Here is a 15834-nt window from a genome sequence, read left to right on the forward strand (position 1 = left end):
ACAAACATACATACTTGGAAATAATGCCCTTATATCTGATAAGATTGAAGCTACAAGGTCAGAGTCTCAGAACTTAACCGCTATGCCTCCATTGCGCTGAGATCGATTTCAATCAACACCCAGCAAAAGCTCAAGCAAAGCTTTGGGACGCTGTGACAACAACAACAACAAACAAGTTTTCAATGCAAACAACAAAAAAAGTACAGTCACAACGATTAACAACAACAGCAGCAGCAGCAGCTGCTGACGTCAAAGCTTGGCAGCGTTTCGTTTGGCTTGAGCCAGCTTTTTGATTTGGCCGAGACGTGTGGCAAGCTTCAAGTTTGGAACAGGTTTTGATTTCGGATTTTGGAGCTCTTGTGCAAAAACAACTAAGCGCTGTTTCTCGTGTTGCTGCTGCTGCTGCTGCTGCTACTGCAGATGGTTGTTGATCTCGTGCTGCGGCCGCTGCCCGCAAAACAAGTAGCAAAGGAGACAGCGAAAAACGAGCGAGCGTTGCGTAAATTACAAGCAAGCACACACACACACACAAACACATACAGCCACAGCAACAACAAATTATTATTATTTTTCTTTACGATCGCAACGTCGACTGCGACGGCGTCCTCAATTGCCCATTCTCTCCCACACTGATGCGCGCTCTCAGATGCGCGAGCTCGCGTTCTCATTCTATCGCCTTTGTGTGCTTTTGTGGATTCCATTTGCCGTATAGTGCGTTAATTTGCTGGAAAGTGGGTCAGAAATAATTTCGGTTCATCGAACACACAAATAACAAAGCGTCTGCGCTGAGTGTGCGTGATAGCAACTTCTCCCTCTCTTTCTCTCTCCCATATACAGCTCAATTCAATACTGCTTTGGGTTCTTTTTACTTTGCGAATACACTACCGTGATGATGCCCTGTGATTCATGCAACTGCAGCAAAAGCAAAATAACAAAAGGAACTCTTCGTCGCATTCCATTATGATATACTCACTTTTATTGTACCGATAAATAAAGCCGTTAATCAATTTTTTTATCTGATGTTAATTGCTGAAGTTTACTCGAGTGATCAAATGGAGCTAACTATGCATGTGTTTACTGTGCTTGTATTAATGTAAGTAGTGCTAGAAGACTAAAGAATCTATAATAGCGCAGTGTTATCTTCGACATAAGTCGTCGATTTTTTTACTCACAAAATTCTGTATTATTATCAGTTATCATTTTATTTTCCCATTTGACTCAAAACTACAATTTCAGTACATATTGTCCACATCGAAAACAGATAGGTAAGATCAGGTATGACCGGGTAAATGTGTGGTCAAATATTTCTTATGGATTTTTATATGCTCCGTAAGCCACAATCGAAAACAATTACTCAAGCCACATAAATTGTAGATAATGTTCATATTGACCTATTTCCTTTGCAGGTCATTAAACAGTCGTCGAAGACAGCTCACTCAGTTGCTCACTTGTTAACGCCTTGTGTATTTAGGCCAAAGCGAGTATTGGCATTTGCTGTTATTGGCTTATTGATGCAGTGGATGGATGGTGTATATTGTGTCTGTTTTTAATATATTCATTGCAGGTTTTGTTTAATTTTTGTGTAATCAAAGCCCACCTGATTCGCCATGCACTTCGCAAACGCCGCACCAAACATATGCGGGGAATTCGATGTTATTTTTATAATATCTTGTTGTGTTGCGTTTGCCCAGTCTACAGTCTATAGTCTGACTCGACTACTGCATGTTCTTGGTCTGAATTAAGTTCAAACAATATTCGGTCACGCTTGTTTATCGACTGCCGTTTGGCCATACTACGCAGTCACGTCCCAAAAACTGGGTATACAAGCATGAGCAAATATATGTGTGTACACATTTGTGTGTGTGTGTGTGCTTGCGATGACAAATGAAGTTGTTTGTTTGTGTCACGTTTACGAGCACACGATCTCAATAACCGATGAGCAGCACTTGTTTGGAACACGACTCTGTTCTCTATTTTGTTTCTAGTCATTCGCTAGTGAAAGTTGTTTTCCAAAAATAAATGAAGCGTATCAGTTTTTGGCGTAGGACGCAATTGTTTCCACTATCTGACACTTGTCTACAAATAATCTATAATTTACAGGAGCATATCTTGACTTAAGAGTCATAATTTAATTGCTTGTAGTTATTATTAAACAGCCAATTGAAATAAAAAGTCCAAATTTGGTCATATTGGTCATAATATCTGTTACACTAGATTATTGGATAGAACAAGATGCAAGATGCACTGCTTGACAGCCTGCGCCAAGAGGTCGACCTCTGATGATCATCGTGGGGCGTTGGGCTTTTCACTGATAAGCAAGTGTGTGGCCAGCAATTGAATAGAATGTGTATTTAATTAGCTCAGAATGTGCCGCTAGTTACACACGATTCTTACGCATGCCTGTAAATATATAACCGCAGCCACCACACCACACACACACACACACACACACACACACTGCAGTGCCAGTGCAGTGGCTGTACGTAGAACATGGGAGCTGTGTGTGCCCTTAGCATGGGGGCCATTTGGAGTGTGCGGCATCTTTCAACTGCAGCGCCGGCATGCGAGCAACAATGCAGCAGCAGCTACTTGGGCTCTTTGAGCTGTTTCATCATAAGCTAAACCGCTAACCCCCTGGCCCGGCACACATAGGGCACAGGGTGTGCCAAGTGGTTTCAAAGACACCCAGCCGACGGGGAGTTGAGCTAATTAAGCACATGGCAAATACTTTGAATGCCCGGTTGAGGCAGGAAATCGAAGCTGGTTAATGGGGCGGCTGGACAGGACGGGACTGGCCGACTAGCTGACTGGCTGACTGGCCGGAAATATGCATGGCTTGGTTGGCCTTTTGGCCAGCAGCTCCAAATGGGCAAAAAAAATTTGAATGCGCCCTGTCAGGAAGAATTGGGAGCTCTGTTGCCAACAACGTTCAGCAGCGTGTGCAGCCGACCACAAAAATAACAAATTAATTCAGTTGCAATGTAGGCGAGTTTTAGTTGATTATTTTTATGCAGACACACACAAGGTGTTATCATTCTGTTATTAGATTTGTAACAGATTAGTAAAGGCTATTCAGTAGAAGAACTGTCCAAGTTCAAGTATCAAGTTTCTACTCTCTAATATCTAATCTACACTTAATCACAGAACTTATAAAAGTCTTGAGCTAACGAAGTTTTAATTTTCAAACGAAACATGTTAAGATCTATATTCAATCTATATCTACACTTATTATGATATATTATGGATCGATTACACTTCCAGAAATATGAGTTGAAATGCAGATCGCACTAGCTTATGTGCATTAGAGAGTATTGCATTTTCGACTTGCAGTACTACTATATAGTAACATTTTTCGCTGGTTTCGTTTTGTTTTCTTTTTTTTTTTTTTTGCCGTTTTGTTTGCTTTGTTCAGTACACGAGTATTTTGCGAAGCGAATCACACACTGAACGCACACGGGTCAGCAACGGTGCTGAGTTCAGGTTCAGCTGACGACGGGAACGCCGACTAACCTCGACGATCTAGTCTATGTATACATACACATACGTATAGTATACCCACGTACTTGAACAGCGTATATCTGTATAATAGGCGTGACAAGCGCGTTACGCTCGGCTGGCGCCCAAAAATAATCAAAGACAAAGACGCTTTTGTAGATGACGATGTTGATAATTGGGGCGGGCGTAGTGGGCGGAACAGGAACTGAGAGCCCAGACAGAGCTATGATAATTACACCGTGTTAGCCCCGAATTCGTCGGGTCGTCGGTATTCCGCTGCCTAACGAGCAGCAGCTCCTCAGCACCACCCAGCTCCGAATTGTATCAGCTGGCACGTATAATGGGGCACAATATAATGAACGATAATATGGCCAACATAAATTTGAAAAGTTCAGAGAAAGAGGCCCAAGAAATTGGAGATGAACAAATACATGCGTGAACTAACCGCAAAAGATCTCACAAAACCTCAGCCCAAAACCTAGAGGGAATGTGGTTACGACGTAACATACGCGGAGCCATCTGGCCTCGTTATATAGATAACGAAACTTAAAAAACTTTTTAAAGCCCCCGTTTTCTTTGACCATTTAAAAATAATGTCATTATTGAATGACAATGAAAAAATAATGATCTTTTATTGGAATCCAATTGAGGGTTGATCTTTTTCACAGCACTTTCATGCCCTATGCCCATTGAAATTGGATAGGAAAGGGTAAAATTTATCACTTTGGAAAAATATATGTTGCAATGCCATTTATGTACAGTGGAATGTCGTCAATATATAATTTTGGATGACTTTATGTTATTTTTAATTAATTAATTTCTTGTCAATTTATGTATTCTATAAAAGCTGTTACTTTCTTTCTTTAATAGCTTTATTTGTTAGCCTGTGATTTTCTTAGTGATTACCCTTTCGTCTGTGCTCTCATTCTTAATTCTGTTTCGTTTTTTGCCTTTCCTCATTTTCTCTCTGTCTTGCCCTATTTGTCTCCTTATCTCTTCCTCTCTCTCTCTCACTCTCTCTCTCTCTCTCTCACTCTCTCTCTCTCTGTATTTTTCTCTATCTCTATCTTTGTCTCCCTCTTTCTCTCTCTCTCTTCTTGCTATATTTATCACTCTGTTGAGAAAGTCAATACACTTTCTTGCATATCGCCTTTCTATGAGATTCTCAAGAACAAAGAAGAAGATTCTCAATAATTATTTGGCTTCATTGTATTATTATATATATAATATCAGTGTAACAATATTTATTTAATATTTATATAAATAATATTTTATTTTTCAACTGTTAAATTCAATCTGGCAATTTCTTCGGCTACTTCAAAGCCGCCCGTGAAAGCAAATTGTATTAATATGAAAAGATACGTTATAATCGCCGATAATATAGTTGGTATAAATCGATTATCAAGCTGAAGGATGCCCAGTACTTTGACTTGCAGCTGTTGCGTTTGCAACTGGTTCAAAAAGGACTCCACCTATTAGGCCGTAAATTAGAGGAACATTTTAACAGAAATGTTCAATGTTATTTTTTGTAATATTCGCTAACTCACGCTCTTGTCCCATCGCTCGTCTACATCGGTGCATACAATGTCCAAAGGCAATATCTGTGGCATCTGTGATTTCTTGATCATATAGTCCGAGCACATGACCAACAGGACAATATTGGCCATCTTAATGCAGGCCATCACCACGGGCACTATTTCACCCTGGGTCCCTTCCAAATAGTTAACTATATACTCGTAAAGCATTATAAGCAACACAATTAGGTTGTAATATATGTAAAATATGATTTGCCACTGGAAAATGTCGCGAAACGAGAGAGTAACTCTGTAGAGCTCAGTGTAGATAACGCCACAAGCTTCCAGCTCGTCGGCCCGATCGCACAGTAAGCACATACGTCTGTAGTGACTCAGCCGTGGCGGCATCGCACTTACATTCACGTACGCATTAAGATACGTGTCGGACTCCTCATCCGATGCCTGGTTCTGGCTATCGATATCAATGGATCGCATGTGCTGCAGCATGATCGCAATATGTGAGCCCATGTGCTCATAGAGTACACCAGATACGAAGAAGCCGAGGAAACATGCGTCCAGCAGAAAAAGTGTGCCTAGCCATAAGTAAATCGCAATTAGACCGCCAATCACATGGCCAACATCCATGTGCATGATGTGCCGCAGAGGTAGCAGCTGCGGCAGCTCATAGAGACAGCCGCACAGAGTTAGAAGCAGCTTCAGAGCATAGAAAACCGGAAACTTGAGCGTAAAGAGATTCTCCGCCTCGGTTAGGACACAGATGCGGCCATAGAGCGCAATGTAATGATTCAAAACTGCCATAAATTTGGACTCTGCACGCACTTGCATTATGAAGGAGACGACGGCAAAGAGGGTCACGGAGCTGGACTGCAGCAGAACAATTAGAGCTGCATAGCTTTGTATAGTTTTCACTGTATAGAAGATTCCCGGAACCAGGCTCGAGTATATGCTAACCAATATGGCGCGCCAGAGTATGACCAAAAGTCGGTTGCACTGCTGACGCGGCGTCCTAAGCTGCAGTTGCTCCTGCTCCACATCCAGCGAGCTGGAGAGCAGCGACAAGCCGCGAGCCGTTTGGTAAAGCACCAACAAAAGACGGCGCGACCAGAGCTCTACGCCACCAGCCGCTGGCTTGTACTTGCGCATGGCTAGGCGTTGACTGGCTGAACAAAATATAGAAATGTCCCATGTCCGTTTGCCCCGTTGTCCTGGAAACTGACAGGGCAGGGACAAGTATTGAAGGGCCGTGGATGTGGGCACAGTTGTTGCTGTTGATTTTATTAATTGAATGTGTCTAGATATCAGCAATTGCGTTTCACGCTTCGCTGAGTGCCTTGCTGACTGATTAGCCGAAGCCGGAGCCGGAGCTAGTGACGGAGACACAGACGGAAACAGACGCAGAGACGGAGTTCATCGCGATACGAGCTGAGCATGCCCATTTGTTGATGGACATGCCAAGAGTGCCCAATGACCACGGCTGCACCCGTTTTCCTCTTGCTCCACATGGTGTGCACATTGGAGCAAATGCCTTCAGCAATTGTGCGAAATTCAAATTTGTCTGCAAATTAATCAATTACGAACACCTGAAAAGATTTCTATTGTAATCATTCTGATAAAGAAATAAAAATATAAAAAACATTACTTATCAATTTTGTAATCGGGAGGTGTGTGAGGCCTCTCAAGCAAGGCCGGCACACGACAACACTTACGTTCCTTTGTTGCATATATTTAAATAATATACAGAATAGATTGTATAAATTGTCAATCCATATCAACAGCTGAGTCAATATAGTCGCGTATAAATTTACGTCAGATTATCTGTTTGTTCATATGTGAACAAGTCTCAAGGTTTGTTGAAATAGGCCTGATCGACTGATTGTATTATATAGTTTATCATTTTCCAAAAATCGTAACAAAACTTTACGCTTTTTGTTCGACTTTGCACCTTGCTTAAAAGCAAAACTTTATCAAATTTGATGACTATCTCAGGTAATTCAAAAATTATATAGATATATAAGGGTTGAGTAATTACGATAATTGTGTTGATATGATTGTAAAATCTATGCAATCGAGATCATCCAAAATGTTCTTATACAACTGAAAGCCCAAAGCAAAAGGAACTGCTAAATGATCATATTCTACTACAGCAATACATATCCTGTGTAAAAACATTTCCAAACTCGATTGTTTAATCTGCCAAAGATAGACAGCTCTGCTTTAATTGTTTTGACTTAATTACTTTACTATACATGGCACTCGCTTACACACAAAAGGCAATGCTGTCCTTGCAAGCCATGAAATAGCAACGCACTCGATGTCAAAATCAATGTGCACATTTTATGGCTGAGCTCGAAATGCATATGAATTTCCATTTACTCGAAGAGTACAAATTACAGAGGGCTCTGATAGGCTCTGTTGTTGTTAGTGTTATTTTTTTGTCTATGTTGATGTTACGTAGGTGCCACACTCCCACTGTTGCAAGCTGCCAAACACGTTTGCTGGACATTAGAATGTGACGCGGTTCAATGAACCGACGCAAACAGCAATATCCAGCTGGAGGAGGAAGTGTTGTGTGCCCAAAGACTGGCGATAGAAAAAACAAAGTCAATAGCCTTTAAGTTGCTGCCACAACAAGCCAGAACGATAGCGGCAACAACAACAATCAGCAACAGGTCTAGGCTGGTTGTTGTTGCTGCTCCTGGCATGATCATTGCCGCTGACAACGCTGCGGCAAGCAGGCGTGCAACAAGCCTTGCCCCATAACTGGTTTTCCGAATACATAAGCCAATGGCAGGCAAGCCTGGCCTAGCCTAGCCTAGCCTAGCCCCAGCCATAGATAGATAGATAGTAGAGTTTTATGCAGCGTCTACTCTCGTCCAGTACAGCATCCTGCAACTGCAACCAGTTTACGTACAGTTCGTCCAATGCCCGATGCCCGATGCCCGATGCCCAACTCTCGACTTTCCACTACTCATCGCGTCCAAGTTATTGTAGCCCAAGTACATGAAGTAATTGCATGGAGCAAGCCTGACCCCAGCCGTGATGCTGCTGCAGCTGGAGCTCCATCAACTGGCGGCCAATGAACTGCCACTGAAAAGACAATAGGAGCAAGCTGCGGCTCGAGCACTTGCCCCAGAGCTGACGCTGCAGCGGGGCAGGCTGAAGTATCTGCTGGAGCCAGTGTTGTATTGCTAAATTGGAAATAATTGCAGAGACGCAGAAGCAGCAGCAGCAGCAGCAAGAGCAGAATGCACGTGTGCAACTCTTGTTTTTGTTGTTGCTGTTATCGTTGTCATCAGTTGTTGTTGTAGTTGTTTTTCTACTATGACATAAAATACGAGACAAGAGCTGAACGAGGTGGAGCAGGCAGATAATATGAGTAGAATCTGCAAATAGGCGGAGGCAGAGACAGAGGCAGAGGCAAACAGCAACAACGAAATGCGGAAAATGCCCGGGAATAATAACAATAATAATAAAGTTGTGCGCAATTCCAACAACAACAGCAACAGCAACAGCATAAAAAATAATCATAAAGGAAAAGGTTCAACGACATTAGGAGATTAGAGAGCATTCACAACACAAAAGCAACAACAACAACAACATGCACATTTGAATACGCCGCTGTGTGTGAAAGAGTGTGCGATCGAGGTTGTGTGTGTGTGTGTGTATAAGCGAGAGATTCATCGAAGCCCTGTGACGCTGTCGGAGTCATAGAAAAACAAAAAAGTCATCGACATCATATGGATTTTCATTATGTTGAACGTGGCAGTGGCAAAGAAATGCGTCTGAAATAGCGTCAGGGACACAGGGGCAATGGGGCTTGGAGTTTGGGTGCCGGGGCTCAGAGCAGAGGTTGCTTGCATATACGAAACAACAACAAAAACATATACATATACACATAATGAATTTGAAATAAAATGCAATAAAAACTCAGTTGGAGGGGGAGAGCAGGAAAATGTTTTTCATTGTGTGCCTTGGAAAAGCTGACAGGCGGACGCAGTTGCAGTCGCAGTCGCAGCAGGCATTGAAGTCATTAGAGTTGCGGGAGACATGCCCCATGCGTTTGCATAAACAACAATAACAACAACAACAACACCAGTCAGGCCATGCAAATGATGAGCGCCGTCCGTCCGTCTGTCCGCCTGTCTGTCTGTCTGCACTGTGATCCATTGGGGCCAGGCCAAGTGGCTCCAACCCAAAGACGGCTTCACATTTTGGCGTGTGTTGCATAAAATGCCACACTTGGCTGCGTCGCTTTAGCTATTTACAGAGACAAAAGATGCAACCCCTACATAGCTATGAAGCGGCATTTGCTTGCGCTTAATTTTTATATTCCACTACGCTAAAGATGCTGGAGTCGTCGCAGTCGCAAACATCGATATGGTATGGTGCGAGAGAAATCAGAGATCCACAACTGACTTCTGGGTGGGGCGATATGAAAAACTTTTAGAGTAAGTCGATCGCTGCATGCTCTCTCTCTCTCTCACTCTTTTTATGCTTCAAGTGAAGACAATGTGGGGACAAACTCTGCATCTTTATTTAATTAAGTTTTTCTTTATACTCTGGTATACTAAATATACTAAATAATATACCGAGGGTCTAATTTGATTTAAATTTGCCTTAGGCATTTTGTTAGTGTATAATTAGAGACCTTGCTGCTGCTGCTGTTGCTGCTGCTGCCGTCGCGGATGCTCAATTCGATTAGGTTTTCAAAATCAATTCCCAAAGTCAAATTGTATTTGTTTTACCGCCTTTGTGAGAAAATAAACAGGCAGATACCGCACGTTGTCAGATGATGCCTGATGCTGGTTATTGGAACTGGCATCGGACTTGAGCACTGCGTTTGAGACAGAGCCGAAGACTGACACTCAGACTGAGACTGGGCCCTTCTGTCATTGCGTCTCGCCTTTGTTTGTTATCACTTGAAGTTTGAGCATTTTTACGAATTGATTAAGGCGACGTTTGTTTACAAACAGGTAAACAGAAAGTGGTGTGAGTGGGGAGAGAGAGAGGGAACTAAATAGAGATTCAAAGATGTGGAGAGAGTGAGTGTGAGTGTGCGAGCGAGAAAGAGTCGTCAAACTTTCCGTTTAAATGGTTTTACAGTTGAATTGCAAACATGTTCTGGTTGCTCGTAAAGCCGCCTATCCGCCACCGTCTCCATCCTCTGTGCTCATTTAGCAAAGCATGACGAATAACTGCAGCGTCGATGGCAGCGCTGACGTTGACGTTAGCACACCTGACAATTTGTTAATGAGAGCAACAGGTTCAGCGACGCGGCAGGAAGCGAAGCGATAAAACCAAAAACCAAAGCAAGCGCAACGGACAACAACTGACGGGATGACGGATGTCCTGCTAAAGAGAGCCAGAGCCAGAACCAGAACCAGAGCCAAAGCCAGAGACAGAGTCACAGCAACAGCCAGAGCCACAGCCAAAGCCGACAACGCCTGCAGTAAAAAATTGTAAATAATGCAAAACATTTTCTCACCACGTTCCGCTGCTGGCGCACTTTTTAGGCTTCCCCCATACGCTGCTGCCGGATGGGGAAGACCCGAACAAAACTTGCATGGGAAATGATATGTAAGAAACGAGGCAAAAACAAAAAACTCACTCTATGTATGCGATGATCTGTGCTTTCTAACTGACTATCTATGTGAAGTGCCTTAGTGCTGGCCATGACAGTCCAAATATGAATATATCTTTAAGCAAAGTTGCATATAAACAACATATGGTCGAGACGAGATATGACCTTTTTCCGATACACTCGCATATGTATGTGTATATATGCGCACACAGCTCATAGTACTGTCCAGCCCATTTTGTAGTGAAATTTAATCAAGCGTTTAATGCCAAGGTGGAACGTCGGGGAATATAATACATAGGGACAGGCGACTCGCTGGCAGCGAGGGCGTTTTTGACTCGTTTCTACTATGCTGATGCTTATGCTGATGCTGAAGAGAACCCAGCGAAGCTAAACCGAGAAGAACTCAGTCTGGGTTGTGATCTGTGCCTTTCCCTGTGTCTGTGCCTCTGTCCAGGCTGTGTCTGCTTGATGCCTGTCAGATGTCAGTCTGTGCCTGGTGGGAGCGTCTCTCACCTACGACGCTGGTTAATGACATTTTGAGTTAATTGCTGCTGCTGCTGCCATATGGGTCGACGATCAGGGTATCGGATCTGGCAATACGGTAAATAAATATGCGTATAGCTGCCAAAGTGATGGCATTTCCAGGCAACGTAATTTGACTACAGATGCGTACATTAATATCGAATTGGGGGAGGCAACATACACATACACACACACACATATACATATGCATATACATACATGTGTGCAATGAAGCTTCGCCAGATGATTAATTCCTGATGATCCGTTAACGTACGATCTTAAGTACAACTTTGTTTTGAGCTGCAACTGAAATATGAGAACTTAACATGTTTACTCCACTAATATGCACGTGCTTACATTTATTTTACCATCTTATGTAACGGTTTCTCTTTTAATTAATAATAAGTAAAATAAGTTTCCAAATTTAATTGAAGTCCACTTCAATTTGGTATTCCCAAAATCAAGCAATTCTTCTCGGGAACTAGGACAGCAGCTTTCAGTTGTCTGTTGCTTGGATCTTTGGATCCCGTCTTCCTACTTCTTTAGTTAAGTGAGGCTCAGATCGGGACTTTTGGGTTGTGTTTCAATAGCCTTGCCACAATTATAGAGGCTTTTTAGTCCGTATATTAATCCGCTTATGCTTGGGATCATTCCGTTGATAGAATTCAAAATGTGTTGATAATAAAGCTCAATTTTGGCCTCTATAAATGTCAGTGCACCCACAAACTATAACCGAAATCTTTCCAAATTTTGCAGTCGGCATGATGTTTCTGCTCTCCAATGCAGTTAATGTCTTGCACCATACTCTGGGCCGATCTTTGTTACAGAACAGCATTGCTTTTGCTTCGTCGCAAAATATGACGCTTTCCCACAGCTTTTCTATATTTACCAATGAAAGCAGCAGGTTCTTGAGTGCTACTCTCGAGGAAAAGAGTTGGAGGGCTTGGCTTACCATCCCAAGTGAAAATTGTGTTTTGTTTTCTGTGTAATAGACAATCAAAAAGAGGGTAAAAGTGCTCAAATGTCTCAAATTCGATATGAAAATGATTTATGCAATACGTATAATGGAAAAGCCAAGCGTCTTGTCTGATATAATGTTGAGACATCGTTTTCCTATTGCGATATAATCGCTACTCTGAACGGTATCCAAATTAGAGACCTCACAGTGGACGTCCGAAACACTGTTCATTTTCCATTTAGCAGATGAACTCGCTTTGAGTGTTTGAGTTATGTGAGACTTCAAAGATTCGTGCTACGCCCAATAAGGCGTGTCACACTTCGAAGTGCTCGAGTTTAATTTCCACTTTAATATTGATCTGTTTTCTTGCGATAACACATTCCATCTCCTCTATATCGATAATTTGTTTTGTTTGCAATTTGAATACTACAAAGTTCTGGAGATAATTATATTATTTAATAATTTGATTGGCTTTACATTTTAACTTTTAGCAACTTTCTTATTTCCCTGCATGTTCTAATAAAATCACCAATATTTAGAGACAAATATCATTAAGTTAGTAGAGTTTAGTTTTCAATTCATATCGTTTATTTACACTCGAAATGGAGACTTTTTTATAGTAAATAAATTTAATTTGTTATGAACTAGAAATATAAATAGAAATAGAAAACAATTCAATTATTGTAATTTCATCCATTTAGTAGATAATAACCTATTGCGACGCGATTACTGCATATTAACTGTACAATATAAGGCAGTGTGTATTGTGAATAACTATTGTGACCTCAGTCACTGTAGTCGCAGTAACTGCAGCCATATATATACGTATTTATCATTTGGCGCGCTTTTTATACCCTGAATCCAATGGAAATGTGAGTTGAAGGTATTCTGGTTTTAATAAAATGTATGTAACAGGCAGAAGCAGGAGTGGCTGACTTAAATTAGTATTTATATTCTTGTTCAATAAGAAGCCATGAAGCCTTTACGAGCTAGAAACAACATATCAAGTTTGAAACATTTTTATTTTGGATACCAGACATAAACTTGATCACATTTGTTATGCTTTAGTAAAACATAATGTAGTAAAACATAAACCGCAGATCTGCCGGTGTATCGGCAGGGTATCTTCTAGTCGCCCACTCCAGACAAGAGATTTCTTACTTATTCGATTTTGCAGCAGCTAGTTACGGATAATTTCCTAGAGGCACCAATAACAACAACAAAAACAATAACAATAACAGGCATAACAACAACAGGAGTCGCTGTCAAGTGAGCAGGTACAACGAGGCTAAGGCAGAGATAGAGACAGCGTCAGAGTCGGGGACGCCGGTACAGGCACAGGCACAGGCACAGGCACAGCCAACGTCGACGTTGCGTCGCCGCTGCGTAGGACGCTTAACCACCAATATACACACAAACATACATATGTATGTATATGTATACATATATATATATTGGCAGCAAACCAGTTTTTATAATGTCAATTCGAATCCTACACGTTCACGTCCATGTCCAATCCACACGCATTAAGCGCGACAGTCGCAAGTCGCGACGCGTCCAAATAATGACGACAACGACGAACGAGGCGGCAGCGCAGTAACCGAATAGCGGGCAGAAGGCAGTGGGCACTGAGATGACGGCAGCAGAGACAGCGACGGCGACGTCGACGGCGACGATTGGTTGGCGTTGAATTTGATTTTGATTTCACCTGAGTGGTTGCGGCAGTGGTTGTTCCTGTTGTCAACCAACGCAGAAAGAAACTGCATATTGCGACCTACGATTCTTGACTTTTTGTTATTGCTCCTGCTGCTGCTGCTGCTGCTGCTGTTGTTGTTGTTGTTGTTATTGTTTTTGTTGCCGTTCGAGGGCTGTGTAATTGATGATGTTTACGTTTGGGGTCCCGGTCCCTCGCTATGTAGACGCAGTTGATTTAAAGATTACGCACCTATTGTGTGTGGGTATCACAGAGTGAGCTGTATGTGACCGGCATATTAATTCTGAAGTCTTAATAATTTCTAATGGGCTTATCAAATGGTTTATGGTCAAGCCACAACAACAACTCCAGATGCAAAACCATAATACATATATTTTCGAAATGCCTTTATATATTCATGCCTTTACACTTACACTTACATATATATGGTGTATGGATTAACGAAATCAAAGGAAATGATAATTAAGATATATTTACATATGTGCACACATATATTTCCAAGTATGTAACAATTAGTTATGCTGCAGTTAGATTAAACAATATCGATGCTTCCATTTGGGCGTGTCAATCAGATCAACAAAATCTTAAATATGTTTAAAAAAACTTAAATTTGTTAAATCATCTGTCAAAGTTTGAAATTGCGCGGGGGTTTCAGAGTTGCCAGACAGTTTTAATACCCTAGCTAGTATATATTTTTTTGCTTCACTTGATTACTGCGAGTAAAAATGATTTACTTTCTTTCGAATTTGCAGTTTAAATTTCAAATGGTTGCCTTGTTGCTAGATTTTCCACAAACTGTTTTTAATTAAGTTGACTTTGTCTTGGACAAGATGGATTATCTTAAAGGCAAGGCTATTGAAATTAGTCTTAAAAATGATAAGAATATAATATTATCAATGTTCAATTTGAATTTGATAAAGCTACCAGACTGTTAAAATCAGATTAGTGTTTATAGGGAGCAACGACTGTCTACTTTGAATGGGATTTAGTGCTGCCACCTTACAAAAATAACACATTCACAATAGATTCACTCAGTGGCACTCAAGTTCATTTCGCAGTGAACCAGTTCAGTTGTCGCCTGTTCTTTGCCAATCAATTCACGGTTCGTGTTTGTTTTAAGTTAAAATAAGTGAATAAATAGCAATAATAAATTAGTAACACTATAAACGGAATGTGTACAAGTATCAGGTGAACCTTTAGCGGCAAACCGAAATAAATATTGGATATGCCATAAGACGTAAACCAAAATTCTGTGCAAATTTCGGTTGTTCGGCGCTGAGATTGGAGGGGTTTGTACCTAAACGAACACACCAAATGTATGCGGGTGTGTGACTGTGAGTGTGTATGTTTCTACGCCCCTCAGATGAGGTGGGCGTGAGGAGGTAATATCAGCAAGAGCAGCAGCGGCAGTGGCTGAGCAATGCAAATCCTTTGTAAAAATACTCGACAAAGAATCAATTTCTTAATTGTGAGGCGGTGGCACTTGTCGCGATAAGTTGTTCCTGTAAGCATGTGTGTGTGTACATGTGTATATGTGTGGTAAGGTCGCCCAGTTGAAAGTGTCAAGGAATTTTACAACAACGGTAACGACGGCCGTAAAGACACTCACGAGCAAGGTAAAACCTTCGCCCGAGACCGAACCCTAAGCCCCGAGCCATACCGCGCCCAATGCGCGCTCTGACAATAAGTATATATATATATATAAATATAAATATACATGTATGTTCTGGTCAGGCTGATCTTACCATTCAGCAGGAGCGATATGCATTTGTTGTTAAATAGTTGCATTTCACAACTATAAGATGTGTGTATGTCCCGGATATCCAGTAGGTACTTCGCGAATTTGTAGCATTGCTTACATTACGATTACATTTTTAAGATTTTTACACGGACTTCGCCGTGCGCCTGCGCTCCTCTCTCTCTCTTACTGTTTCTGCTACTTGCTTTCACTCTCACATAAGTTTGGAGTACCATCAAAAACTGTGTTTCGACTTCAAGTGTGTTCTGTCCATGATAAAACTACTATTAT

The 15834-nt window shown here is 41.6% G+C and overlaps 2 protein-coding genes across 4 annotated transcripts in view; one reads left to right on the forward strand and one right to left on the reverse strand.

Annotated features, from left to right (window-relative positions):
* Window positions 1–4766: 4766 nt before the first annotated feature.
* Window positions 4767–7054, reverse strand: LOC111596427 (gustatory receptor for bitter taste 93a). The gene is made up of 3 exons (XM_030222797.1): window positions 6737–7054; window positions 5043–6610; window positions 4767–4967 (listed from the first exon to the last, which is right to left on the reverse strand). Exons 2-3 carry the CDS (start codon window positions 6171–6173, stop codon window positions 4767–4769), a joined length of 1332 nt encoding a protein of 443 aa, XP_030078657.1. The 5' UTR covers window positions 6174–6610; window positions 6737–7054.
* Window positions 7055–14822: 7768 nt separating this feature from the next.
* The window catches only part of LOC111596355 (peripheral plasma membrane protein CASK), a 29674-nt gene continuing 28662 nt past the window's right edge, over window positions 14823–15834 (forward strand). For 2 of the 3 annotated variants that reach the window (XM_023310554.2, XM_023310568.2), the window contains exon 1: window positions 14868–15094. The gene's annotated coding sequence lies outside the window, so the exon portion shown is untranslated. Of the gene's footprint in view, window positions 15095–15834 lie in introns of all 3 variants that reach the window. The other variant, XM_023310561.2, reaches the window with a different exon arrangement.

Source organism: Drosophila hydei, unplaced genomic scaffold (assembly GCF_003285905.1).
Source record: "Drosophila hydei strain 15085-1641.00,03,60 unplaced genomic scaffold, DhydRS2 tig00000063-arrow-pilon, whole genome shotgun sequence".
Classification (NCBI taxonomy): domain Eukaryota; kingdom Metazoa; phylum Arthropoda; class Insecta; order Diptera; family Drosophilidae; genus Drosophila; species Drosophila hydei.

What these genes read in the sequence shown, in the direction of transcription:
- LOC111596427 (XM_030222797.1), bottom strand. Translation starts at nt 6,173, where the DNA reads ATGCGCAAGTACAAGCCAGCGGCTGGTGGCGTAGAGCTCTGGTCGCGC. An exon ending in ACGAGCGATGGGACAAGAGC is followed by an intron (nt 4,968 to 5,042) that starts GTGAGTTAGCGA and finishes ACGGCCTAATAG; the next exon opens with GTGGAGTCCTTTTTGAACCA.